At 48.5% G+C, this 26,032-nt stretch overlaps 1 protein-coding gene across 3 annotated transcripts in view; it reads left to right on the top strand.

Annotated features, from left to right (window-relative positions):
- LOC119180000 (uncharacterized) overlaps positions 1–26,032 on the top strand; it is a 287,597-nt gene that overhangs the window by 174,575 nt on the left and 86,990 nt on the right. For all 3 annotated transcript variants that reach the window (XM_037431129.2, XM_075869824.1, XM_075869823.1), the window contains one exon: positions 13,931–14,082. In XM_037431129.2, coding sequence (XP_037287026.2) covers positions 13,931–14,082 — 152 coding nt within the window. The remainder of the gene's footprint in view (positions 1–13,930; positions 14,083–26,032) is intronic.

The raw sequence follows: 26,032 nt of genomic DNA, 5'->3' as shown, positions 1-26,032 counted from the left end.
TTCGGCATTCCCCGAAAGGTCATCTCCGACAACGGAAAAGCATTCATCTCCAACGAGATCAAGCAGTTCTATGCGTCGAACGGCATACAGGCTGCAACCTCACCAGCATATCATCCGGCAACAAACGGCCAGGCAGAACGCTATGTGGCGGAGCTGAAAAGAGCGCTGTTGAAAGATGCAGACAAGTCCATACAGTGCCGACTTGCAAGATTTCTGTATCGGCAGCACACGACAATACACACTACCACAGGTATGACACCGGCGAGAGCGATGTTCGGACGAGAATTGCTCTGCCCTCTCGATCTTCTTAAGCGGGAGACGGATAAGCGAAGTCCTGAGAGCCAGGAGGCATTGCAAAAATCACGCCGCTTCGCTATAGGGGATAGAGTGCTTATCCGGCAGTTTTTGAAAAAGCCAGATTGGATTGAAGGCGAAATACTGCGCCGCGTCGGACCACGATCCTGGCTTGTAAAAAGCGACCAAGGAAAGGTTCGGCGTCACCTCAATCACATGAGGAAAACGAGTCAGACCAGACAAACAACCCAATCGCGGACAGATTGGAGCGCAGCTGACGATCTCTTGGACGCAACGCCAGAAGAGACGCCATCGAGCTCAGCTGCTCAACCGCCTGAATCGCCCGAGATGCAAGATCACACTCCCTCGCAACCGTCGACGTCACAGGCAGTGGCCACTCGGCAACTGCGACCACCAGAGGTTAGGCGACCTCCAGACCGCTATGGAGACTTCGTCTAAGGGAGGAAGAGTGACATGTCGCCTTAGAAGACGACATTAACGAAGTGCGCGCGGGGCACTGGCGCTGTGGCACGAGCGCGAGCCTGGCGTCGAACGCTGGCCAGGAGTGACTCCAACGCCTGGGCTACGCTTTTGAACTTGTTCACGTTTCCTGTCCTTTAATAAATCGTCTACAGTCACAAGCGGCTGTACAGACGTAACAGTTTACACCACTGTGCAGCAGGCGCCGGTGCGTGCGGTCGATGATGAGGTATGTGCAGCGGTGGTCAGCTGGTAGTAGAATCGGGCACCTCACGTATTCTGATGTTTTTACGTTGTCAAGCCGGGTCTTGATTCTTAAAATCCCATCATTGTCCAGGAATGGATGCAGATTACGAATTCGGGATGCCTTAGCTAATGGTTGGTTTTTTAACAATGAGGCGAGTTCTATACTAAAGGCTTCCGCTTGTGCATTCTTCATCCATGTAAACTCGCCTTCTTTTATCTCAGGGGCAGTGAGTGGGCCCATCAGACGACGACTGGTGTGCACTCGACAATTGTGAATAAATCTTCGAATCCAAGCTGTGATTCTAACAACTCGTATCCAGCTGCTGTACTTGTCGAGCTCGAAAAGTGGCTCTGCTTGCGAGCATTGACAAGCCAAAACTGTTGTGTCTTCGTCGTTTGATCTACATAGTTCATCCGTTGACTCATGAGGACCAGCTTCACTTGCCGGCCACGTTTCTTGGGTACCAGATAGCCAGTCAGGCTATCAAAACAAGTTGGTAGAGTTACTGACGTGTACTTATCAAGTGATAATCACGTTAGAGCCTGCAAGATTGTCTTGGCAGGAGGTACGGAAGTTACGAGGCCAGTACAACTTTTATGCCCGTTGGAGCTGGGCGATTGAACTTTCGGGCGCGAAGGATGTTGGAAATTGTTTGAACCTCCCGCGCGAATAGCGCGCGCACCAAGAGACGGAGAACGACGAGGAAGAGGAAGAGACCAGCCGAAATAGAACACGCTCTTTTACCATGGATGCTGGCGTTTGCGTCTCCTTCATTTGGTGCCTTTAAACTCCGAAGCGTGGTTTTCCCACATCGGCCAACAGGCCGTCGCCGGTATTCAGGTGACAGATTCTTGTTACGATGACGCGCTGGAAATTTTGAAACGTCGGTTTGGAAACAAGAAAGTCATTGAGCAGAAGTACTTAGGAAATTTGCGCACGCTCAAACCAGTGAAATTAGCGAGTGATGTCACTGCTCTGCGCAAGCTTTTCGACACAGTTCAACTAAACAGGAGGGGACTGCGTAGTCTTGGAATCACGGAGTCATCCTACGCGGCTATGCTGAATGAAGTTCTGCTCAAAGTCATACCAGCTGACATTGTCGTAGAATACTTCAAAAAAGAAAGTATGGAGAACACGACGGAAACGAGCCAGGCTTCATCTGATCAGGAACTTGAGCAGCTGATGAAATTTCTCCGCATCGAAGTTGAATGTCGAGAAAAGAGTTCTTTAGTGAACAATTTGCCAACGACATCGAACAACAGCGTACCTGTATTAAATAGATCATTCAAGAAGCAGTCCGCGACTCCTACAGCATCCGTTCTTCAAAACAAGACACTATCTTCCCCCTCGTCCTGTTTTTTCTGCGCTGCTACCGATCACAAGACAGAGGACTGCACCAGTGACATGACTCTGGCCGAGAAGCGCAACAAACTTGTAACAGACGGTCGATGCTTCCGGTGCACGTCAAAAGGACATCTGGTCCGCAATTGCCGGCGGAGAGTGCACTGCCAAGCATGCAAGCGCAGACACGCCTCCTCGATGTGCAATGCTAGTAGTTCTGAAACACCATCAGTGACTAATGCTCAGAAGAAACCGAATGCTACGGTGCAAGTTTCCACTCAGAGAGCTTCAGTTCCCCGACTCATCAATGATGTTCTTCTCCAGACTTTTCGAGCTTGGGTAACGACTTCATCTCATTGTTGCTATATACGCGGTGTTCTCGACAACGGAAGCCAGCGAACGTTCGTCACTGAGAGCGTCGCTTCCAAGCTAAGTCTACCTGCTGTTGCCGAGACCGAACTCGCCATCAGTGCGTTTGGTAGAGCGAGCGACCCAACCCGACGATTCAAAATGGTCAAGATCACGCTCCGCAGTCAGCACGACGACCTAACCATTGACATTGAGGCCATAGTGGTGCCCTTTATTTGCGAGGAGATGATTGAAGCACCAAGGCAGAGTCGTCTTCTTCAAGCCATCGCAGCGGAGGGGAAACATCTGGCTGACGCAGTCGTTTACCCGAGTGTAGATTGTGAGCCAGGTGTGAGTGTCCTCATTGGATCGGACCAGCTTTGGAAGTTGATGCCCAACACGAGTGAAGTGAGGTGGGATGAAGAAAACCCTGCCTTACTCGCCATTAACACAAAGATGGGCTGGACTCTCCAAGGCCCCTTATCTGGTGGTGGAAGCACGAGTAACAAAGCAAGCACCCAAGTATGTGTTCTTCGAACAGGTTCCCACGAAGACGACCAGATCGCCTTCCCATTACAAAGATTTTGGGACCTCGATGCTATCGGAATTGCCGACACGCCGACGTCTCAGTGCAACGCAGATATTTTGGAAGAATTCAACAACACTACCAGGCTTCGGAAAGGACGCTATGAAGTTGCGTTGCCATGGAAATCACCTCTCGTCGACATGGCCGACAATCGCAAAGTAGCCCTTTCGAGGCTCCATGGACTCGTCAAGCGGCTGTCACCAAACGACGAAGCCATGAGAGCCTACGATAAGGCTATCAGGCAGTATGAGGTGGACGGTCATGCTGAAAAAGTTGAAGATGCCCCTTATTGTACACAGCACCTATACTACATGCCGCATCGAGAGGTAATCCGCGAAACATCTACGACGACGAGACTTCGCGTAGTCTTCGACGCATCATCGCATGCATCAGGAGCTTGTTCTCTCAACGAACAACTCGAAAAAGGTCCTAATCTGAATGCTGACCTTTTCAAGGTTTTGATCCGGTTTCGCCTTTTCGCCATCGGAATTACAGCAGACGTGCAGAAGGCGTTTCTACAAATCAGCATTCGAGAAGAAGACAGAGATGCTCTTCGTTTCTTGTGGTTTGAAGGGCTACCAATGTCAGGCAGACCACTGCCAAAAATACAAGAAATGCGAATGACCAGAGTTCCATTCGGCACCTCCGCAAGCCCTTTCCTATTATCTGCAACGTTGAAATACCATTTCGATCACGTTGAACAAATTTACCAAGTAACGGCCGCAAAACTGAGGGCAAGCTTCTACGTCGATGACCTAGTTTTCGGAGCTTCAACGACAAAAGAAGCGCTACAACTCTACGAAGAGACGAAGGCCATAATGGAGCTGGCCGGAATGAAAATGCAGAAGTGGTCAACAAACTGCGACCTGTTAAGAGAGAAGCTCAAGCAAGCAGGAGAGACGTCAGCTGAGCAGGTCACACAATCTAAGGTTCTTGGGCTATCCTGGAACTACACCGACGACACCATTTCGGTGAAAATTGACTCTGTGACGAAAGTCTTAAAAGCGGGACTTTGTACCAAGCGAACTGTGCTTCAGGCTTCATCACGAATTTTCGACCCCTTGGGACTGCTAGCACCGTTCACCATTCGAGTTAAAATACTTTTTCAGAAGATATGGATGCAAGGACTCGATTGGGAAAGCGTTCTCCCCGAGACATTGAAGATCGAGTGGGACAAGTGGACTGTCGAACTTCAAGACCTCAAAGACTTTAGAACCAAGAGGTATCAACTAGACAACAGCAGCCCTGATAAAAGCACTCACCAGCTGCATATATTCACGGACGCTAGCCCGTGTGCCTACGGAGTAGTGGCATACATACGAGTGGAAGACAGTACCGGAGCGGTTCGACTCCAGCAGCTGCTCGCTAAGTCTCGGGTCGCTCCAATCAAGGGTCTCACTTTACCACGCCTGGAACTCGTCGCTGCGGTTCTTGGAGCTCGACTTCTTAAGCTACTTGTGGATACTTTGCCACACACAAATATAGAATACTTCTGCTGGACCGACTCCCAAGTTTGCTTGAGTTGGATCAAGTCTACAGCCACCAAGTGGAAGCCCTTCGTTTGTAACAGGGTAATTGAGATCCAAGGGCTCACAGACCCGAGTCGCTGGAGACATTGCTCTGGAAAGACAAACCCAGCCGACTTAGTTACAAGAGGGATATCAGCGCATCACCTTTGTACTAGCGATTTATGGTGGCATGGGCCTGACTGGCTATCTGGTACCCAAGAAACGTGGCCGGCAAGTGAAGCTGGTCCTCATGAGTCAACGGATGAACTATGTAGATCAAACGACGAAGACACAACAGTTTTGGCTTGTCAATGCTCGCAAGCAGAGCCACTTTTCGAGCTCGACAAGTACAGCAGCTGGATACGAGTTGTTAGAATCACAGCTTGGATTCGAAGATTTATTCACAATTGTCGAGTGCACACCAGTCGTCGTCTGATGGGCCCACTCACTGCCCCTGAGATAAAAGAAGGCGAGTTTACATGGATGAAGAATGCACAAGCGGAAGCCTTTAGTATAGAACTCGCCTCATTGTTAAAAAACCAACCATTAGCTAAGGCATCCCGAATTCGTAATCTGCATCCATTCCTGGACAATGATGGGATTTTAAGAATCAAGACCCGGCTTGACAACGTAAAAACATCAGAATACGTGAGGTGCCCGATTCTACTACCAGCTGACCACCGCTGCACATACCTCATCATCGACCGCACGCACCGGCGCCTGCTGCACAGTGGTGTAAACGATACCCTTTCAGAGCTACGCGAGTGTTTTTGGGTGATTAAGGGCCGCCAGTGTGTGAAAAAAGTGCTCTCTAGGTGCAAAGTGTGTGCTAGATTCAAGCTCCAACCTGCAACAGCCCCTACCGCACCACTGCCGACCGACAGGGTTAAGAGATCACACCCTTTTCAAGTTGTGGGTGTTGACTTTGCTGGTCCCGTTTTTTGTGAAAGGAACCAGTCCCGTGAAGGCCTATATCGTTATTTTTACGTGTGCCGTCGTTCGGGCGATCCATTTGGAGTTGTGCTCCGATATGACGGCGGGGTCATTTTTAATGGCTTTCCGTCGGTTTGTGTCGCGACGCGGCTTGCCTAGTGTTATTTATTCCGACAATGCTCTAGCTTTTCATGCTGCCAGTCGCGACTTAAAAGTGATGTACAGAGCTTTGAGAGACTTCCAAGTACAGGACTTTTGCTCTAATAACCACATTACCTGGAAATTCATTGCAGAACGTAGTCCTTGGTGGGGTGGATTTTGGGAGAGGATGATTCGCACTGTTAAAAGCTGCCTACGGAAACTTCTAGGGAAAGGTTGCTTTGATTTCGAGCAGCTTGTGACCATTCTTGCCGAAGTAGAAAATGTAGTGAATTCTAGGCCATTAACGTACCTCTCCGCTGACGCTACCGATCCAGCTGTACTTACACCTTCGCACTTTCTAACCGGTAGGAAGTCTACTACACTGCCTAGTGCTAATACTGCTGAAACGTCGGGAACTCGCTCCGATACTTTAAAGCATTGGAAGTACAGGCAGCAAATAGTGGCTGATTTTTGGAAGCGTTGGTATAAAGACTACCTCTTGTGCTTGAGGAGTGCACACATTAGGCGAGTACAGCCTTGCAACCAGCTTAAGGTTAACGATGTAGTCGTCATTAAGGAAGACAAGGTGCCCATAACTTTTTGGAAAGTTGGTAGAGTTACTGACGTGTACTTATCAAGTGATAATCACGTTAGAGCCTGCAAGATTGTCTTGGCAGGAGGTACGGAAGTTACGAGGCCAGTACAACTTTTATGCCCGTTGGAGCTGGGCGATTGAACTTTCGGGCGCGGAGGATGTTGGAAATTGTTTGAACCTCCCGCGCGAATAGCGCGCGCACCAAGAGACGGAGAACGACGAGGAAGAGGAAGAGACCAGCCGAAAATAGAACACGCTCTTTTACCATGGATGCTGGCGTTTGCGTCTCCTTCATTTGGTGCCTTTAAACTCCGAAGCGTGGTTTTCCCACATCGATTTTTGAGAGGGAGGTTCAAACAATTTCCAACATCCTCCGCGCCCGAAAGTTCAATCGCCCAGCTCCAACGGGCATAAAAGTTGTACTGGCCTCGTAACTTCCGTACCTCCTGCCAAGACAATCTTGCAGGCTCTAACGTGATTATCACTTGATAAGTACACGTCAGTAACTCTACCAACTTTCCAAAAAGTTATGGGCACCTTGTCTTCCTTAATGACGACTACATCGTTAACCTTAAGCTGGTTGCAAGGCTGTACTCGCCTAATGTGTGCACTCCTCAAGCACAAGAGGTAGTCTTTATACCAACGCTTCCAAAAATCAGCCACTATTTGCTGCCTGTACTTCCAATGCTTTAAAGTATCGGAGCGAGTTCCCGACGTTTCAGCAGTATTAGCACTAGGCAGTGTAGTAGACTTCCTACCGGTTAGAAAGTGCGAAGGTGTAAGTACAGCTGGATCGGTAGCGTCAGCGGAGAGGTACGTTAATGGCCTAGAATTCACTACATTTTCTACTTCGGCAAGAATGGTCACAAGCTGCTCGAAATCAAAGCAACCTTTCCCTAGAATTTTCCGTAGGCAGCTTTTAACAGTGCGAATCATCCTCTCCCAAAATCCACCCCACCAAGGACTACGTTCTGCAATGAATTTCCAGGTAATGTGGTTATTAGAGCAAAAGTCCTGTACTTGGAAGTCTCTCAAAGCTCTGTACATCACTTTTAAGTCGCGACTGGCAGCATGAAAAGCTAGAGCATTGTCGGAATAAATAACACTAGGCAAGCCGCGTCGCGACACAAACCGACGGAAAGCCATTAAAAATGACCCCGCCGTCATATCGGAGCACAACTCCAAATGGATCGCCCGAACGACGGCACACGTAAAAATAACGATATAGGCCTTCACGGGACTGGTTCCTTTCACAAAAACGGGACCAGCAAAGTCAACACCCACAACTTGAAAAGGGTGTGATCTCTTAACCCTGTCGGTCGGCAGTGGTGCGGTAGGGGCTGTTGCAGGTTGGAGCTTGAATCTAGCACACACTTTGCACCTAGAGAGCACTTTTTTCACACACTGGCGGCCCTTAATCACCCAAAAACACTCGCGTAGCTCTGAAAGGGTATCGTTTACACCACTGTGCAGCAGGCGCCGGTGCGTGCGGTCGATGATGAGGTATGTGCAGCGGTGGTCAGCTGGTAGTAGAATCGGGCACCTCACGTATTCTGATGTTTTTACGTTGTCAAGCCGGGTCTTGATTCTTAAAATCCCATCATTGTCCAGGAATGGATGCAGATTACGAATTCGGGATGCCTTAGCTAATGGTTGGTTTTTTAACAATGAGGCGAGTTCTATACTAAAGGCTTCCGCTTGTGCATTCTTCATCCATGTAAACTCGCCTTCTTTTATCTCAGGGGCAGTGAGTGGGCCCATCAGACGACGACTGGTGTGCACTCGACAATTGTGAATAAATCTTCGAATCCAAGCTGTGATTCTAACAACTCGTATCCAGCTGCTGTACTTGTCGAGCTCGAAAAGTGGCTCTGCTTGCGAGCATTGACAAGCCAAAACTGTTGTGTCTTCGTCGTTTGATCTACATAGTTCATCCGTTGACTCATGAGGACCAGCTTCACTTGCCGGCCACGTTTCTTGGGTACCAGATAGCCAGTCAGGCCCATGCCACCATAAATCGCTAGTACAAAGGTGATGCGCTGATATCCCTCTTGTAACTAAGTCGGCTGGGTTTGTCTTTCCAGAGCAATGTCTCCAGCGACTCGGGTCTGTGAGCCCTTGGATCTCAATTACCCTGTTACAAACGAAGGGCTTCCACTTGGTGGCTGTAGACTTGATCCAACTCAAGCAAACTTGGGAGTCGGTCCAGCAGAAGTATTCTATATTTGTGTGTGGCAAAGTATCCACAAGTAGCTTAAGAAGTCGAGCTCCAAGAACCGCAGCGACGAGTTCCAGGCGTGGTAAAGTGAGACCCTTGATTGGAGCGACCCGAGACTTAGCGAGCAGCTGCTGGAGTCGAACCGCTCCGGTACTGTCTTCCACTCGTATGTATGCCACTACTCCGTAGGCACACGGGCTAGCGTCCGTGAATATATGCAGCTGGTGAGTGCTTTTATCAGGGCTGCTGTTGTCTAGTTGATACCTCTTGGTTCTAAAGTCTTTGAGGTCTTGAAGTTCGACAGTCCACTTGTCCCACTCGATCTTCAATGTCTCGGGGAGAACGCTTTCCCAATCGAGTCCTTGCATCCATATCTTCTGAAAAAGTATTTTAACTCGAATGGTGAACGGTGCTAGCAGTCCCAAGGGGTCGAAAATTCGTGATGAAGCCTGAAGCACAGTTCGCTTGGTACAAAGTCCCGCTTTTAAGACTTTCGTCACAGAGTCAATTTTCACCGAAATGGTGTCGTCGGTGTAGTTCCAGGATAGCCCAAGAACCTTATATTGTGTGACCTGCTCAGCTGACGTCTCTCCTGCTTGCTTGAGCTTCTCTCTTAACAGGTCGCAGTTTGTTGACCACTTCTGCATTTTCATTCCGGCCAGCTCCATTATGGCCTTCGTCTCTTCGTAGAGTTGTAGCGCTTCTTTTGTCGTTGAAGCTCCGAAAACTAGGTCATCGACGTAGAAGCTTGCCTTCAGTTTTGCGGCCGTTACTTGGTAAATTTGTTCAACGTGATCGAAATGGTATTTCAACGTTGCAGATAATAGGAAAGGGCTTGCGGAGGTGCCGAATGGAACTCTGGTCATTCGCATTTCTTGTATTTTTGGCAGTGGTCTGCCTGACATTGGTAGCCCTTCAAACCACAAGAAACGAAGAGCATCTCTGTCTTCTTCTCGAATGCTGATTTGTAGAAACGCCTTCTGCACGTCTGCTGTAATTCCGATGGCGAAAAGGCGAAACCGGATCAAAACCTTGAAAAGGTCAGCATTCAGATTAGGACCTTTTTCGAGTTGTTCGTTGAGAGAACAAGCTCCTGATGCATGCGATGATGCGTCGAAGACTACGCGAAGTCTCGTCGTCGTAGATGTTTCGCGGATTACCTCTCGATGCGGCATGTAGTATAGGTGCTGTGTACAATAAGGGGCATCTTCAACTTTTTCAGCATGACCGTCCACCTCATACGGCCTGATAGCCTTATCGTAGGCTCTCATGGCTTCGTCGTTTGGTGACAGCCGCTTGACGAGTCCATGGAGCCTCGAAAGGGCTACTTTGCGATTGTCGGCCATGTCGACGAGAGGTGATTTCCATGGCAACGCAACTTCATAGCGTCCTTTCCGAAGCCTGGTAGTGTTGTTGAATTCTTCCAAAATATCTGCGTTGCACTGAGACGTCGGCGTGTCGGCAATTCCGATAGCATCGAGGTCCCAAAATCTTTGTAATGGGAAGGCGATCTGGTCGTCTTCGTGGGAACCTGTTCGAAGAACACATACTTGGGTGCTTGCTTTGTTACTCGTGCTTCCACCACCAGATAAGGGGCCTTGGAGAGTCCAGCCCATCTTTGTGTTAATGGCGAGTAAGGCAGGGTTTTCTTCATCCCACCTCACTTCACTCGTGTTGGGCATCAACTTCCAAAGCTGGTCCGATCCAATGAGGACACTCACACCTGGCTCACAATCTACACTCGGGTAAACGACTGCGTCAGCCAGATGTTTCCCCTCCGCTGCGATGGCTTGAAGAAGACGACTCTGCCTTGGTGCTTCAATCATCTCCTCGCAAATAAAGGGCACCACTATGGCCTCAATGTCAATGGTTAGGTCGTCGTGCTGACTGCGGAGCGTGATCTTGACCATTTTGAATCGTCGGGTTGGGTCGCTCGCTCTACCAAACGCACTGATGGCGAGTTCGGTCTCGGCAACAGCAGGTAGACTTAGCTTGGAAGCGACGCTCTCAGTGACGAACGTTCGCTGGCTTCCGTTGTCGAGAACACCGCGTATATAGCAACAATGAGATGAAGTCGTTACCCAAGCTCGAAAAGTCTGGAGAAGAACATCATTGATGAGTCGGGGAACTGAAGCTCTCTGAGTGGAAACTTGCACCGTAGCATTCGGTTTCTTCTGAGCATTAGTCACTGATGGTGTTTCAGAACTACTAGTATTGCACATCGAGGAGGCGTGTCTGCGCTTGCATGCTTGGCAGTGCACTCTCCGCCGGCAATTGCGGACCAGATGTCCTTTTGACGTGCACCGGAAGCATCGACCGTCTGTTACAAGTTTGTTGCGCTTCTCGGCCAGAGTCATGTCACTCGTGCAGTCCTCTGTCTTGTGATCGGTAGCAGCGCAGAAAAAACAGGACGAGGGGGAAGATAGTGTCTTGTTTTGAAGAACGGATGCTGTAGGAGTCGCGGACTGCTTCTTGAATGATCTATTTAATACAGGTACGCTGTTGTTCGATGTCGTTGGCAAATTGTTCACTAAAGAACTCTTTTCTCGACATTCAACTTCGATGCGGAGAAATTTCATCAGCTGCTCAAGTTCCTGATCAGATGAAGCCTGGCTCGTTTCCGTCGTGTTCTCCATACTTTCTTTTTTGAAGTATTCTACGACAATGTCAGCTGGTATGACTTTGAGCAGAACTTCATTCAGCATAGCCGCGTAGGATGACTCCGTGATTCCAAGACTACGCAGTCCCCTCCTGTTTAGTTGAACTGTGTCGAAAAGCTTGCGCAGAGCAGTGACATCACTCGCTAATTTCACTGGTTTGAGCGTGCGCAAATTTCCTAAGTACTTCTGCTCAATGACTTTCTTGTTTCCAAACCGACGTTTCAAAATTTCCAGCGCGTCATCGTAACAAGAATCTGTCACCTGAATACCGGCGACGGCCTGAGCTGCAGGTCCATCTAGAAGTGAGGCCAAGTAGTGAAACCGGTCTGTGTTGGACAGCCTTGGGTTCTCGTGCACGGAGTGCAGGAACATATCCCAAAAGGGTTGCCACTTGATCACGTTTCCATCGAAACGAAGAAGCTCCAGCTTGGGAAGTCGTGCGCCGAACTCACGTTGTGGAAGTCGTTCATGCTCGCTCGGTGCACCCTCACAGGTCCTTGCGCCCATGGCTGGAGTTGTAGACGACGCCGGCGTAGCAGAAGTCTTCAGAACTTCAATGTGGTGCTCGAGCAACGCCAGAGTACTGTTAGCGGCGTCATCGTATTGCATGACCACCTCATAGTCGTCTGCCGCCAGGTCGTCAGTGATCAGGGTTTCAACCTCGTTGTTCAAGGCTTTAAGTTCCACGTTGCTGGCGCGTAGGCGGCCGTGCAGCATTCGAAGTCCAGAAAGCTCGAACTCATTGGACTGGAGCACCTGGTTGACCTCGTTGATGATTCTCGTGTTCATCGATCGCCGCGAGGCCCGCTTGCTCTTCGCTCGCTCCATGTCGGTCTAGCTCGCAGCGCAGCTCACCCACACCAGGAATGAAAGGCTCGGGTCGTTGTAGGCTTGATTGCCGGGTCGTCGGCACCAAAATCGATGTGGGCTGCGGCTGCGGCGGCTGTATTTCCGATGGAGGCGGAAATGGTGTAGGCCCGTGTGCTCAGATTTGGGTGCACGTTAAAGAACCCCAGGTGGTCAAAATTTCCGGAGCCCTCCACTACGGCGTCTCTCATAATCATATGGTGGTTTGGGACGTTAAACCCCACATATCAATCAATCAAAGCTAACTTGCAGTTACAACAGTTCAGGAACTGTTTGGCTACTATCCTATCGTGGACCCCTTCATGTGTATTTTCTGTCTGTGACAGCTGGATCCATCGATCAAAATAGTTAGCAGGGTGGAAGACAAACTGCTTGCCCGTGTCAGAGTTCTCAGGTCTACAGGTTCAAAACTTTTCCCGATACCCTTGAGTTGTCAGACGGAATCACTCCAATAAAGCATTATTGACAAAATCGTAGTCTAGCAACTCCCCTGCTGGCATGTTACCAAATACACTCAATGCATTTCCTACTAGAGAAAGACTCGAGCCATTGGCCACCTCGCTACTCCCCAGCCTTGCGCGATCACGACGAGCTCGAAACAATGCACGTAAGACGAGGTCGTCTCTTCGTTCGTCAAAGGGTGCCATAAGCTAGAGGTCTGGAAGTAGGCGAGCTGCCCAACGCCGATGTTAGGCTGCTCGCAGCACCGCCGCGTTGCGTGGACAAGTAGTTATCTCCGATAACCTCAGCTTGAGCTCGAGGATATCCTTTTCGCGCTCGTGCTGTTCGTGCTCCCTCTCTTTCTTGTGCTCGTGCTTCCTTTCGGGTTATTTCTGCGCGTTCTCGAACAACTTAAGCGTCTCCTCTTTGGTCATTCCACGTCTTCCGCCACGGCATTCAACGTTTTGTTATCCATCCTGCCACCCCAGCCAAAAGTGTGACTGGGCCGCACAGAGAAAAAATCTTGGGAGGCTCGCCAAATAATGGCACGACCTTACCACGGTGCACAGTCCGCCGGTAAAAACCATTAAATGTGAACTTAACCCTGCCCCTAAGTTGGCTCTCTTCTCTTCCGAAGTTTACGTGTAGAAAACGTGCCACTTTAATCCAATGCAGAAGCAATTACGTAACTGTAGGCGTTGATATGAAAAACATGAGCTATCTACTTTAGAATAGTCAAGAATTTCTTGTCACAATCGTTCACATATTTGCGTGGAAATAGTATTACGTAACATTATACCATGATCTCTCGTCGTGACTTGGAAGGAGAGTCTGGAAATCTTGGGTACATTTTATACATAGATACACCAATAGTTTTATTATTGTTAGATTTTTGCACTGAATTACCACAGCTGAATTAACTGAAGTTAGACTGGCATTTTGCTACTTATTATGGTGGGCAGACACGAGTTGCCGTAAATCAATATAAGACCTAAATTTTCTATGCTTTTGAAACTTTTTCCCAGCCTGTTGGACTTGTGTCACGTATAATTAAACCTGAGAAACATCAGAATCGAATGGCGTTACGAGCAAATGGATCCTAAATATTTACCTCATAGCTTTCCTTCGAATAGCATTAAATTCGTTGATATCGCTTTAACGAATTTGCTGCTCCGAAGTACATGCATATTGCGTGTGTGCGTGTGTTTAGTTAGGGAACTATAATACTGTAATCCTGCTTTTCTGATATTACGCTATTCTTCTTCGCACAGTTCCTCAAGAATGACGGCGTCATATACCTACAGATGGTGTCGGAGGAAGATAGGGTTCATACAGACTGCAAGTGCATCGAGTCGGCGCTAATGGCGAAATCACTAAATGGTTCCCAGCGCACTGTGGCGTGTTTCTTGGACTCTGATGTGCTGTACGTACAACATCCTTGTATTTTTCTAGAAGCGTTAAGTTTACTTTCAAATACTTGCAGCCAATATGCAATAAATTTTGTATATTTCTCCTGGACTGACGGAACCAAAAGCAAAATGTAAAGTTAAGTTCTTGATCTTGGGTATAGGAACGTCGACAGTTTTAGTCATAATCTAAGAGGTATTTGTGTTAAAGTGAGTGATGTTAGTCAAGCTCGAAACTTCTTATGGTTATACATTACCCTCTTGAGCACCGTTGTGGCGAAATCGAATGCAAGTAGGTCCCAACTGCATGCAGAGCTATATTGCTTGGTAAACATCGGAAGTTAATATTATCGGTAGAATCCTTTTTATATTGTCATGCCCCTAGTATTTGCCAATTTTAAAAGTGTGTGTGTCATGTATTCACCTACGCGAAAGAGAAAAATGCTGCGCTGCGCCATTGGCTAATTTTCTCTAGATGGCTAACTGCTATATATTTGACTTCGTGTGAAAATTCTGCGTGCTATTCTTTTTTTAAGCCCTGGAAGTTTCGTTAGAGTCTAACTTTTCACCCCTACTATACCTAGTTATAGCGTTTTCACTATATTTTATTATCATAAAATTTTGAGTGAAACAATTTGTCCCCTGTAACAGTTATCCTGTAGGTTATTGGGCATAAATCATTGTATATACCATCAGCAATACGATCATTCAGAGAAAAGTCTAAGATGTCTTAAGCAACTAGGAGAAAATTCTAAGGTGTCGTAACCAATTAGAAATTCTATGGTTAGTGGCGTGCGTCCCATGACATCATGTATAAGGGACGTAAAAATGGTTATTATATAATGACTAAACTATATGACGTCATGATGAAGAAGTTCTGTCAAGATGTCATCTGACGTAAGACCATGCGATGTTGTTCTAGCATCTATTTCGGGCGCCGAAGAAGACCGAGAGGAGGAGGTAAAACTTTATTAGACCAAGGGATTTGGGCACTTACGTCCCAGGGTCCCCGCACGACCCCACTGCGCGATGCGTTCATGAGTTCATGCAGTTCCATGACGTGGGCGGACCAGTCAGTGGCGATTTTCTGCTTTGCCGGGTCCGTCGAGCGCAGCAAGGTCTCCCCTTTCTCCCATGTGGTCAGTGGCTACGGGGCCCGCGGGGGAGGGTCCGCCGGGCATTTCATGAGAATGTGGGTAAGGGTAGCGTGGGGGTGAGTGCATTGAGCACAGGACGCGGCGTACGCTCCCGGGTAAATGCGGGAAAGAAAATAGGGGGAGGAAAGGGTGCGGGTCTGAAGGCGACGCCATAATATTTGGTGAAAATTTTTGAGGGATCGGTGTGGTGGTGGGTATAGCTGGCGTTCGGCGCGATATGACTGGGTCATCTCGTTGAACGAATGCATGCGCTCCCTGGAAGAGCCCGACTCCGATTCCGCCGCCGCCCGGTTGATGAAACCTCGGGCGTGGTCATTGGCGGCTTCGTTGCCGGGATTTCCAGAATGCGCAGGCACCCAGATCAGCTCCACATGGCGGGCCGGGTTTTTGGTGGGCGAGCTGAGAATTCTGAAAGCGCTCTCGTGGACTCGTCCTCGCGCGAAATTTAGGATCGCGGTTTTCGAGTCGGAAAGGACGTACCGGGTATCAGTGTGTGCGAGGGCAAGCGCGATCGCCGCTTCTTCCGAGGATTCCGGGGTGGATGCAGGAGGAAGGTGGAGAGTTGCAATGGGATGGAGTGTGCGATCAATGACTGCAACTGCCGCGTCGTCGCCCGTGCAAGCTGCATCCACCCATACGGCGTCCTCTTCAGAACCGTAGTATTTGTGGAGAGCTTTTGCACGGGCCTTGCGGCGGGCCGAATGGTAGGTAACGTGGATGTTTCTTGGGAGAGGTTTAACTATTATCTGTGTGTGTATGGGTCAGGGGGTTGGTAGAAGTGTGGGGTCGGCTGCTGGTATGTGAATATTGAGGGTGTTAAGTAGAGAACCATGCGATGGCAAGAAAAAAAATGAAGAGGTGGTATATCAGTGGCCCGTGAAGCCAAGAATCGTGTTTTCAGCTCCTTCGTAGGTTAGCTGAGAATAACAGGAAGATGGCTTTACCTTACAGTATTCGTTTGTCAATGCAGCAGCGACCCGGTGATTCTAGTATAACAACACGTGTATAAAATAATGGGTGACACACTTGAACGCTATGTGCACTGGGTTGATTACTTTAGTTCTTCTGATAATTTCAATTATACCATATTGCAATGCAATATTTATATCGCCTTTTGTTACACTCAAACAGTGCAATGCATATAAACTAGTTTGAGAAAGGCACAGAAAATGCCAGCTGCTTTCTTATACCCTTCTATTAGACCTCCTTCTATAACGGTTATTTTCTTATTGCTCTCATTTGCTACTTACTTCACTTGCTGTTTTTTTTTTGTGGGCGTCACGTGCCTTTCATGGTACTGGCTTCTGTCTGACACCATCCCCACCGATATATACAGGGACATTTCAGGCTTGATGAGACGCCGAAACATTTCGCCTAATAGTGTGCAGTGAACTGTTATGGTTATTGAACTATTCTATTGGAGGATCACCTCATTGAAATACAGATAGGCCTACAAACTCAAGATTTGATACGTCAATTTTAAGGTATATTTTATTGCGCTATTACTTGTTTTTGGCCTCTGGAAAAGGTGCACTGTTTTATGTTTATCTACAAGAGATAAATGCGGTTAAAGCAATTTAGTGACGTTGTTGAAAAAAAAAGTTGAGAAGGTGGACGTGTGCTCGTTCCGGACTCCTTCCGTGGTGAAGAAGGCAAAGTAGTATTAGTTTGTTATTATTTTGGAAAGAAAGCACTATACTGCATTCATTGCCTCTTTAAAGTGAAATCAAGAGGCGTTGAATGACAAAGCAATGACATTGTGAATTACGACAACGTGATTCATTTTTGTAGAGGACAGCGAAATTGTTATTGCCTCACTTTTAAACCGAGTTCAGCTGTTCTCGACAACTTTTAAAGTCTTCGCGTACTTCTCTTTGCAACTCAGGGTGGCGTCGTTCGCATACTGATTGATTGAATGATTTGTGGGGTGTAACGTCCCAAAACCACCATATTCGCATGTTGCAGTGAAAGCTCACAAATAGAATAAGATGGCTGAGAGTGAGTTTAGGAATGTCACTTTAACTGCCGATGAGTCAGCCTGATGGCTGTACAGATATACATTACGCTGTTTCAACAAATTTATGTTCTGCTACGCAGAAAAAAATAGCGGCTGTTCTTAAGTATCTGTAGTGGTCGAAGTGTTTAGGCACATAGAAAATGCACATGAACTTTTTAAATAGCCTGAAAGCGACGCCTTACAGATACTGATTTTGGGCTTAATGAAAAATTGCTTTGAATACTTGAACTTGACTGGCTTCTCTGTGTGTGTAGTACTATTTTTTGGAGCATAACGTTTCAAAACCATTATGGAATCGTGAGGGACACCCTAAATAAAGGGCTATGAAAATTTTTACCTTCTTGGTGTTATCTAGCGTGCAGTGACATTGAGCAGTGTACGCTTTCCTAATATTTCGTCTGAATCAAATGGGGTCCCACGGCCAGGATCGAATTTACAAACTTCACTTCAGCAGCCTAGCACCATTGCTATGGCACTACCATTACGGACATCGGCGTGCATCTAAAAAAACTTTCGTACAAGAAATCAGCTGTTTACTAGACGAAAAAGGCTAATACATATTACACCCTCCTCGCAGTCTAATACTTTGGAGTGCTTCTTAACAGGAAAAATAACGATGACTGATGGCGACGATGTTCAATGATGATGATATTATCAGAATAATTCATTATATTGCTGGCATTTCTTTATGTCCGATAATACTTTTAGGGTCGCAATGACACCACACTTGTATGACTTGCTCCTTTATTTCAGTTGCAGTGTGGCGCTATACACATGTCAACAGATGCACTTCGCATACTTCTCATAGTTACCTTTCTTGGGAAATCATAAATTTAAGATGTCACTCTGTTGCAGCGATGATGTTTACATTGTATATGAAAACATCCGTTGAAATAAATCCAATACCAGGGTTTAGCAAAAAGTGGTGAAGGAGGCGCTGCTTCTGTGAGGGGCAATCAGTTTCTCGAGTCAGAGGACAAACTATTATTGTGGTGGCAGCCTGTGATGTGGAGAACAGTGCAGCAGAGACAAAGCAGAGCGCTAATGATTCTGTGTATCAGTGTTGAGACCTTTATCACTCAATGAAGCAGACGAAGGCTGCAGTTTTCACAAGTCATACTATGGTCTGCACTGAAAACTGCGCGTGAAGGCGAATGTCAGGGAATGCAGAAGTATGAGGAGATGCAGCAGACGCGATATTGCCGCGACAAGTTGGCCACTTGCAAATAGTCCGCCGCAGTCATCGTGACACGAGCACCAGGCAAAGCCCGGCTGGCATGCACCACGCGTTCGTGCGCTCGGACTACGAGGAAGAGGAAGACAGTTGGATCTGTGCAACTCGACTACTCCTACTTCGATGACCATAGTCATTAGACTCGTGGGCACAAGTTCGCCCTAATAAAGACGCTTGTTTTTTTAGCCTGCTTGCCTCAGCATCGCTACAAATCTGGTGGAGGCGATGGGTAATGAATCGAAGCCCCGCGAGCTCCAGACAGCGTAGCCCCGACGACCCGTGGAATTGACTCCTCTACAGCAGAGGGCAAGTCGCCATCTTTGAGGTGACTCACGTGAGATCAGTCCTCTTCACTTCACACCAGGGGAATTCGAACAATGGACACCATCACTGTGACTAGCCAGTTAATACCAGCGCATCTTCACCAGCCAACCGCACCAGCTGCCAGTATTTCACGGCGACTCGTACGAGGACGTGGAAGAATGGTTGGACCTGTTCGAGAGCGTGGCGAGCTTGAATGAATGGGACGAAAGAGTGAAGCTCCGTCGCGTATACTTTGCCCTGGAAGACTTCGCAAAGACGTATATTCAGAACCATGAAACCTCGTTGTCTACCTGGTAGGTACTTCGAAGACCAGCGATGACTATGTTCGCGAACCTAGACCGGAAAGAAAAGGCAACGGCTGATCTCTGATCAAGGAACCTGCTCACAAACACGTGTGCTGCTATGTACAGTGAGAAAATGGTCCGTCTGTTCAAGCGTGTGGATTAAAACATGGCTTAGGATAAAAAGGTGCGCCATCTAATGAGCGGAGAGAAGCAATAGCTGTTCGCCGTTCTCATCTGCAACCCCCAAGCACAGTTGCAGAGTTTTACTCGGAAGCGACGACCATCAAAAAAACACTGGAAAAGCGTGCTCGGCAGTACAACCTAAATTTTTTTTGCGAGCAACTTATTCAAAAAATTATATACGATGAACCGTGCTCGGCGAACAAGATGGCGACAGTTCATCAACAACCAGCAACTAACGTCGTGTTTCTCTCTCTTGCCGTAAGGCTGTGCCGGCTGTTGTGTATCATGACCCCCCGATGGTAAAAGCAACGTCTCACTGCTTCAGCAACTCCGATGCGGTACAAGGAGGGTGATAAGGCTTGAGTCGAGCTATGTGCACGATGTCATTCGAAGGTGAGGATGATGACGCTGGATTTGCTAGAACGATCTCGTATGTAAGGCCAGTCACCTGGCAAACGACGTGGTATAATCCAGTGTAGCGTGACAGCAGTTTTTCAGAAATACCTACACGCCGAGTGGGGGACCAGAGGAGGACAAGGGAACTCGGTGAAAAGTGCACGTTTCGAATATGGTAATCGTGGAGCTGTCCTTCGTGCTCCTGTGAAGCCTGCAGGCGGCTGCGGGTGAGTTGACGTGCGTGGTTGGCTCGCACGATGGCTTCGCCTGCATACTCAGTGACCGAGGGCAGCAAGGCCTCAAAGAGTAGGACGGGTTCTCGGCCGCATAAAAGATAGAATGGTGAACAGCCGGTAGTGTCGTGACGTGACGAATTATATGCGAACGTCCCAAATGGCAAATGAACGTCCCAGTCCTGGTGGTTGGCCGCTACGTATTTAGAAAGCATGTCGGTTATGGTGCGGTTGTGGCGCTCCGTAAGACCGTTTGTTTGCGGATGGTATGTAGTGGAAAACTTGTGCTTGGCAGAGCAACAGCGCAGGATTTATTCAATGACAGCTGATAGGAAGGTCCGGCACCGGTAAGTGAGAAGTTGGCGTGGAGCTCCGTGTACTAAAATATTATCATATACCAGAACGTTCACCACATGGGTTGCGCAACTCGTCCGAAGTGCTCGTGTAATAGCGTACCGTGTTGCATTGTCAGTGGGGACAGCAATTCATTTATTGCCTGAGCTGGAAATCGGGAATGGGTCAAGCAGGTTGAGGTCAACTAAAAAAAAAAGGTTCAGTGGGAATGTCGATCGGCTGATGGAATCCAGCTTGTAGAAAAGATGGCTTTTTGCGGCGCGGGAAGGGCTTACAAGTGGCGACGTAGCGTCGAACAAAACGGGCAAGACCAGGCCAAAAGAAACGACGACGTACACGGTCGTATGTGCGAGAGACGCCCAAGTGGCCCGCCAAAGGAGCGTCAGGAAGTTGGTTGAGGACGGTCGCACGAAGATGTCCTGGTATAACGGGGAGTAATCATGACTATATTGATCGAGGTTACGGCGATACAGAATCCCATCTTTGACCAGGAACATTTGTAGAGATGTGTCGTGAGGCATTGACTCAAGCTTGTCAATAATGGTTCGCAGGAAGCATCCCGGCGTTATTCGTGGCCAAGGTTGAGTAGCTGTGTTACAGACAGAAGGTCTGGAAAGGGGTCAGTATGGGCAGCTTCTTCCACAGGGTAGCGTGATAAACAATTCGCGTCTTGATGCGACCGCCCTGTTTTGTACGTTACGGTGAACGTGTATTCTTGTAAACGTAGCGACCAACGAGCGAAGCGTCCTGTGGGATCCTTGAGAGAGGCCAGCCAGCAGAGCGTGTGGTGGTCGGTGACTCACTCGGAATGGACGCCCGTACATGTATGAACGAAACTTGGCGACTGCCCACACAAGAGCGAGACACTCACGCTCCATGATTGAATAGTTGTGCTCGGCCGTGGATGGCAGTCGGCTTGCATATGCTATAACACAGTCATGTCCGCGTTGGTGTTGCAATGGCATTGCCCCTATGCCGTGCCCACTAGCGTCAGCACGAACCTCGATTGGAGCTGATGGATCAAAATAAGCTAAAATCAGCATAGTTATAAGGAGCGTCGTGAGCTGGAAAAAAGATGAGGCTTGATCAGCGCCCAAGAAAAACGGGGTGTTCTTCTTCAGGAGGTTCGTGAGTGGGCGTGCAATGATCGCGAAGTCCTTAAAAAACCGTCGAAAGTAGGAGCACAAGCCCACAAATCTGCCAACGTCCTTTGTTTACTTCGGAATAGGAAATTCCGTGACGGCGCGAATGTTCTCGGGATCCGGGCGGACTCCTGCGGCATCGACGAAGTGGCCAAGTACGGTTATTTGACGATGAGCGAGGTGGCATTTCGGAGAGTTTAATTGAAGTCTGGCTCGACGAAAAACTTCAAGAATCGCCGATAAACTATCGAGATGGGAGTCAAATGAGGGCGAGAAAACGATAACGTCATCTAAATCACATAAGCAGGTTGACCATTTAAACCCTCAGAGCTTATGAGTCCATCATTCTTTCGAATGTGGCCGGTGCGTTACAGAGACCGAATAACTTTGAAGTGATAAAGACCGTCAGGAGGGACAAATGCGGTCTTCTTATGGTCCATCTCGTCTACAGGGATCTGCCAATAGCCAGATCGAAGGTCGATAGTGAAAAAATACGTAGCACCGTAAAGGCAGTTTAAGGCATCGTCAGTTCTAGGCAACGGGTGAACATCCTTCTTCGTAATTTTGTTGAGATGCCGAAAATCCACACAAAAGCGCCATGTTCCATACTTTTTTCTGATCAGGACGACAGGAGAAGCCCAGATGCTATAAGAGGACTCGATTATGTCTTTTGCAAGCATTTTTTTGATTTCCTGTTGTATAACTGTACGCTCGAACGCGAAAACACGGAATGGGCGTCGGGGAATGGGACTCGCGTCACCAGTATTGATACGATGAGTAACAACACTCGTTCGGCTTAAGGCCGTGCTGGCGAAGTCGAAAATGTCACTCTAGGACCCCAGCACCTGACGGAGGGCTTCCGCTTGATCAGGAGTGAGGTCTGATGACACCATGTGGTCAAAGTTGACGCCCGATGAACATGATAGAGTTGGTTCACGGTCTGAAGTGCAGGAGTCATCCACTCTGAAGGGCTCAACTGTATGGTCTTGTAGGGCAGTAATTTCGGCCACAGAGATACCTTGGAGAAGAATTTGTGCAGTGAGGGCAAAATGAACCGTAGGAAGGCATGTGCGGTTTTCAACAATAGTCAAAATGGTGTGCGGAACAGCGACGCCATGCGTAAGCATCACGGCATGAGTTGGTGCCACCATGTAATCGCCGTCGGGTACAGGTGGCGTATAGAAGAGGTTGATATGTGTAACACAGTTAGGTGGAAGGCGTGCGAAATCAACGCAGCAGAGACGGCTTTCGGGTGGGTTGGTCAGATCAGAAAGTAGAGGCATTTCAAGGTCAAGACAGCCGGCTGAACAATCTATAAGGGCCGAGTGAGTGGTTAGAAAATCCATACCTAGAATTACATGATGAGGGCAATTTTCTATAACGGTGAAAAGAACAGCAGTGCTTCTATCGGCGATAGTCACACGGGCAGAGCACATGCCCATAATGGCACCAGTTCCCTCGTCGGCGACTCTAACGGCTTGGTTCAAGGTGGGTGTGATAACTTCCTTTAGGCAGCGACGAAGAGCAGCACTCATTATGAACACATCCACCGGTATCGGTCAACGCGCGCACAGGTACATTGTCTAAAGTAACGTTCAACAGATTCCGGGTTGTTGGTAAGGTTACACGAAGATTTCTTGCAGAGGTCGTCGTCAATGCAGCTTCACATCCAGAATCTGCACTGCCAATATGTCGGAGAGGCAGGACGGCGTTTTGGGGGCGGACGAGATTGACGGTGAGCAGGGGATGGTGAGCGGGCGTAGCAAAGTCTCGGCAGAGGTGCGGCAGAATCAGAAGATGTGGTCGGCATAGGGGAATGAAAATCAAATGTTGAGGATGACTGGTGGACTAGATAGAAGTGGCCTGGGTAGGAGGCGCATAGTGCGCCGGTGGAGCCCAAAGATTGCGGCAGTGGCGAGAAATATGGCCAACACGTCGGCAGTTGAAGCATATAAGCTTCTCGTCTAGTGTACGCCATTCCGACAAATTGCGCTGTCGAGACTAGTTTGAACCAAAGTGAGGAGCTGAGGGACGACGATAAAAAGGCTCGGCAGAGTAGACTGGCTGAACGGAGTGTTGGCCGACGTTCGATAATTCTTGACGAACGACGGCTTGTATCAGTGAGATACTGGTCGATGAAGGATCAGGCGTTGTATATAGAGTAGTTACTGGTTGGCTTGCCGCGACCTCGTGACGAATGACGTAGGTGAGCTTGTCACATAAGTGAACTGGGCGGACGGCGTTATCGCAAGACGAAGTAGCAGCTGTGTTCGGCACGCGCGTGATGCCGTGGGTGACGCGGCGGGCTTAGCCTGTTCTAGACGGCGGCATTCTGTCAGAATCGTGCGATACTCGTGACATTATTAAAAACCAGCAGGTTGAAGGCATCGTCAGCAATTCCTTTGAAGACGTAACTTTTTCGTCTTCCGACATGCGCTGGTCGACCTTGCCACAAAGCGCCAAGACGTCAAGAATGTATGAGACGTAAAATTCAGTAGACGTCATAGCGCGCGCGGCAAGAGTCTACTTGGAAGCGAGCTGACGACCAGATGAATCGCCGAAAAGATCATGGATCTTAGTTTTGAGAAGATCCCAGCTTGTGATTTCGGCTTCATTAGTTTCGAAACATGTCCGCGGCTCCCAGCGGTGGGTAGCACTGACCCGCTTATACTGGTGCAGCCAGGAGTCAACGTCGATGATACCGTCAGCGGAGAAGGTGCCAAGATCCTGCAGGGGTGGCAGGGTGACGTAGGTTGTCGACCCGGCTTGAGAGGCTGGTGTTGATGACGCACTGGCAGTTGAAGTAGCTGAAGCGTCCCCGGTGTTGCGACGGCTGCGCGTCTCCAGCGAGGTACGCGAGTCATCCACCTCCACCAATTATGTTACGAGCAACTTATTTAATAAACTAGATACGATGAACCGTGCTCGGTGAACAAGATGGCGACAGTTCATCAACAACCAGCAAACAACGTCGTATTTCTCTTTCTTGCAGCAAGGTTGTGCCGGCTGTTGTGTATCACTATAAACGGCGCATCTGCACAGTTATTCTCTGGAGGCGTGCGAAACCACATTGAAGCACTGCGAGAGCTCAATAGATCATTTATTACAGAACTGAGCAGACAGCAAATGCCCCAGACTACAACAACCCTATCTGTTACAGACGCTGTTCAAGACGAACTGAAGCAGGCCATACGAGAGGCAGAGCGTGAGCTGCAGCCGGTTCGACCTATTCGAACATAGTAGTTGCGATAATGGCGACTCCTGTCCCACCTGCAGCACGCAGCGCACATCGTCCACGGGAACCAACGGCTACCTATCTGCCACCAGGAGCACGTAGCATACATCGCTACGTGGAGCATAGGCCCAGGAAAAGTGACGTCTGGCGTGATCACGAGCGCAGGCCTCTGTGTTTTCATTGTGTCGAAGCGGGTCATCTGTACAGACTCTGTCCTTGCTGATAGGCCAGATTAAGAGGCTTCCCGTCATATGCACCGTGCCCTCTAAACGGCCAACGACCAGCGGAGATTAAGAAGTACTTGTCCACGTGCTAGAACTCGCCACCTCTACGCCAACGTCGGTCACGGTAACCATCGTCTATGCGCTACCGGTCATGCAGCCCACGTGCACCTTCAAGCAGCTTGGTCATCGTTCTCCAAGTCCACTTCCGGAAAACTGAAGCAAGCGGCTTGTGGAGGTAAGGTGGCTGATAACGTCCATTACGAAGATCCTCCAAGATGGTTTGAGGGTGACAACGGTGTATTTCTGGTAAATGGGTGGAGCAAAGAAAGTGTTACTTCATATTTGCGGTTGAGAATGGAAGTATGGGAGCTCAATGCCTTAGTCGACGCCGGCTGTGATTATTCAGTGATAAGTCATAAGGTGGTAAAGAAGCTAAACAAAGCTATGAGACAGTGGAGTGGATCACAGGTACGTACGGCAGGTGGTCACATTATTGCGCCCTTTGGCAGATGCAATGCAAGACTTGAAATACGGGTTTTTATGTACGTTGCTGATTTCATTGGGCTACCAGATTGTTCAAGGGAACTCATTAGAGGAACGGATTTTTCGCGAGCTAATGAGGCCGTAAATAACCTGCGTAGGTCCAGCATGTCGTTTTCGACTGAACGAGCTATACCTGTGGAGGAATCTGAGAAACGACGCCTAACTGCTCTACGCGTTCTTCATGATGACGTAACTGTGCCGCCATGCTGCAGTATAATGGGGCTCGTAGAGAAAGATGCATCTTATAACCGCGAAGGCATAGCGGTACAAATGTGGGGCTGTTTTTGAACAATGTATCTGGTAGCTCGGTGTCTTGTTCACTTGACGAATGGCCGTGCAGATGTCCTACTAAGAAATTTCTCCAATGAACTTCCACACATTGCTCTAGGCATGATTGTAGCCTATTTACACGACTTCTGTATGGCGACCGAACTATGCAGCTTAACAACGTTAACCACTCGACCAGTGGCCTGCAACATTGACACATCCATGACCGTCAACCAGAGCCTTCCAGACAGTAAAAAAAACAGTTTTATGTCTTAATAAAAGAATTCTCTGATTGCTTCTCAACTTCGTCGAAGGTCAAGCGCATGTCAATGAAGAAACACATACTTTAACGCAAGACGGCACGAGGCCTGTAT

Source organism: Rhipicephalus microplus, chromosome 7, assembly GCF_043290135.1.
Source record: "Rhipicephalus microplus isolate Deutch F79 chromosome 7, USDA_Rmic, whole genome shotgun sequence".
NCBI classification, from domain to species: Eukaryota; Metazoa; Arthropoda; class Arachnida; order Ixodida; family Ixodidae; genus Rhipicephalus; species Rhipicephalus microplus.
The sequence above is the reverse complement of the archived record's forward strand: the minus strand, read 5'-3'. Positions and strand labels throughout refer to the sequence as shown.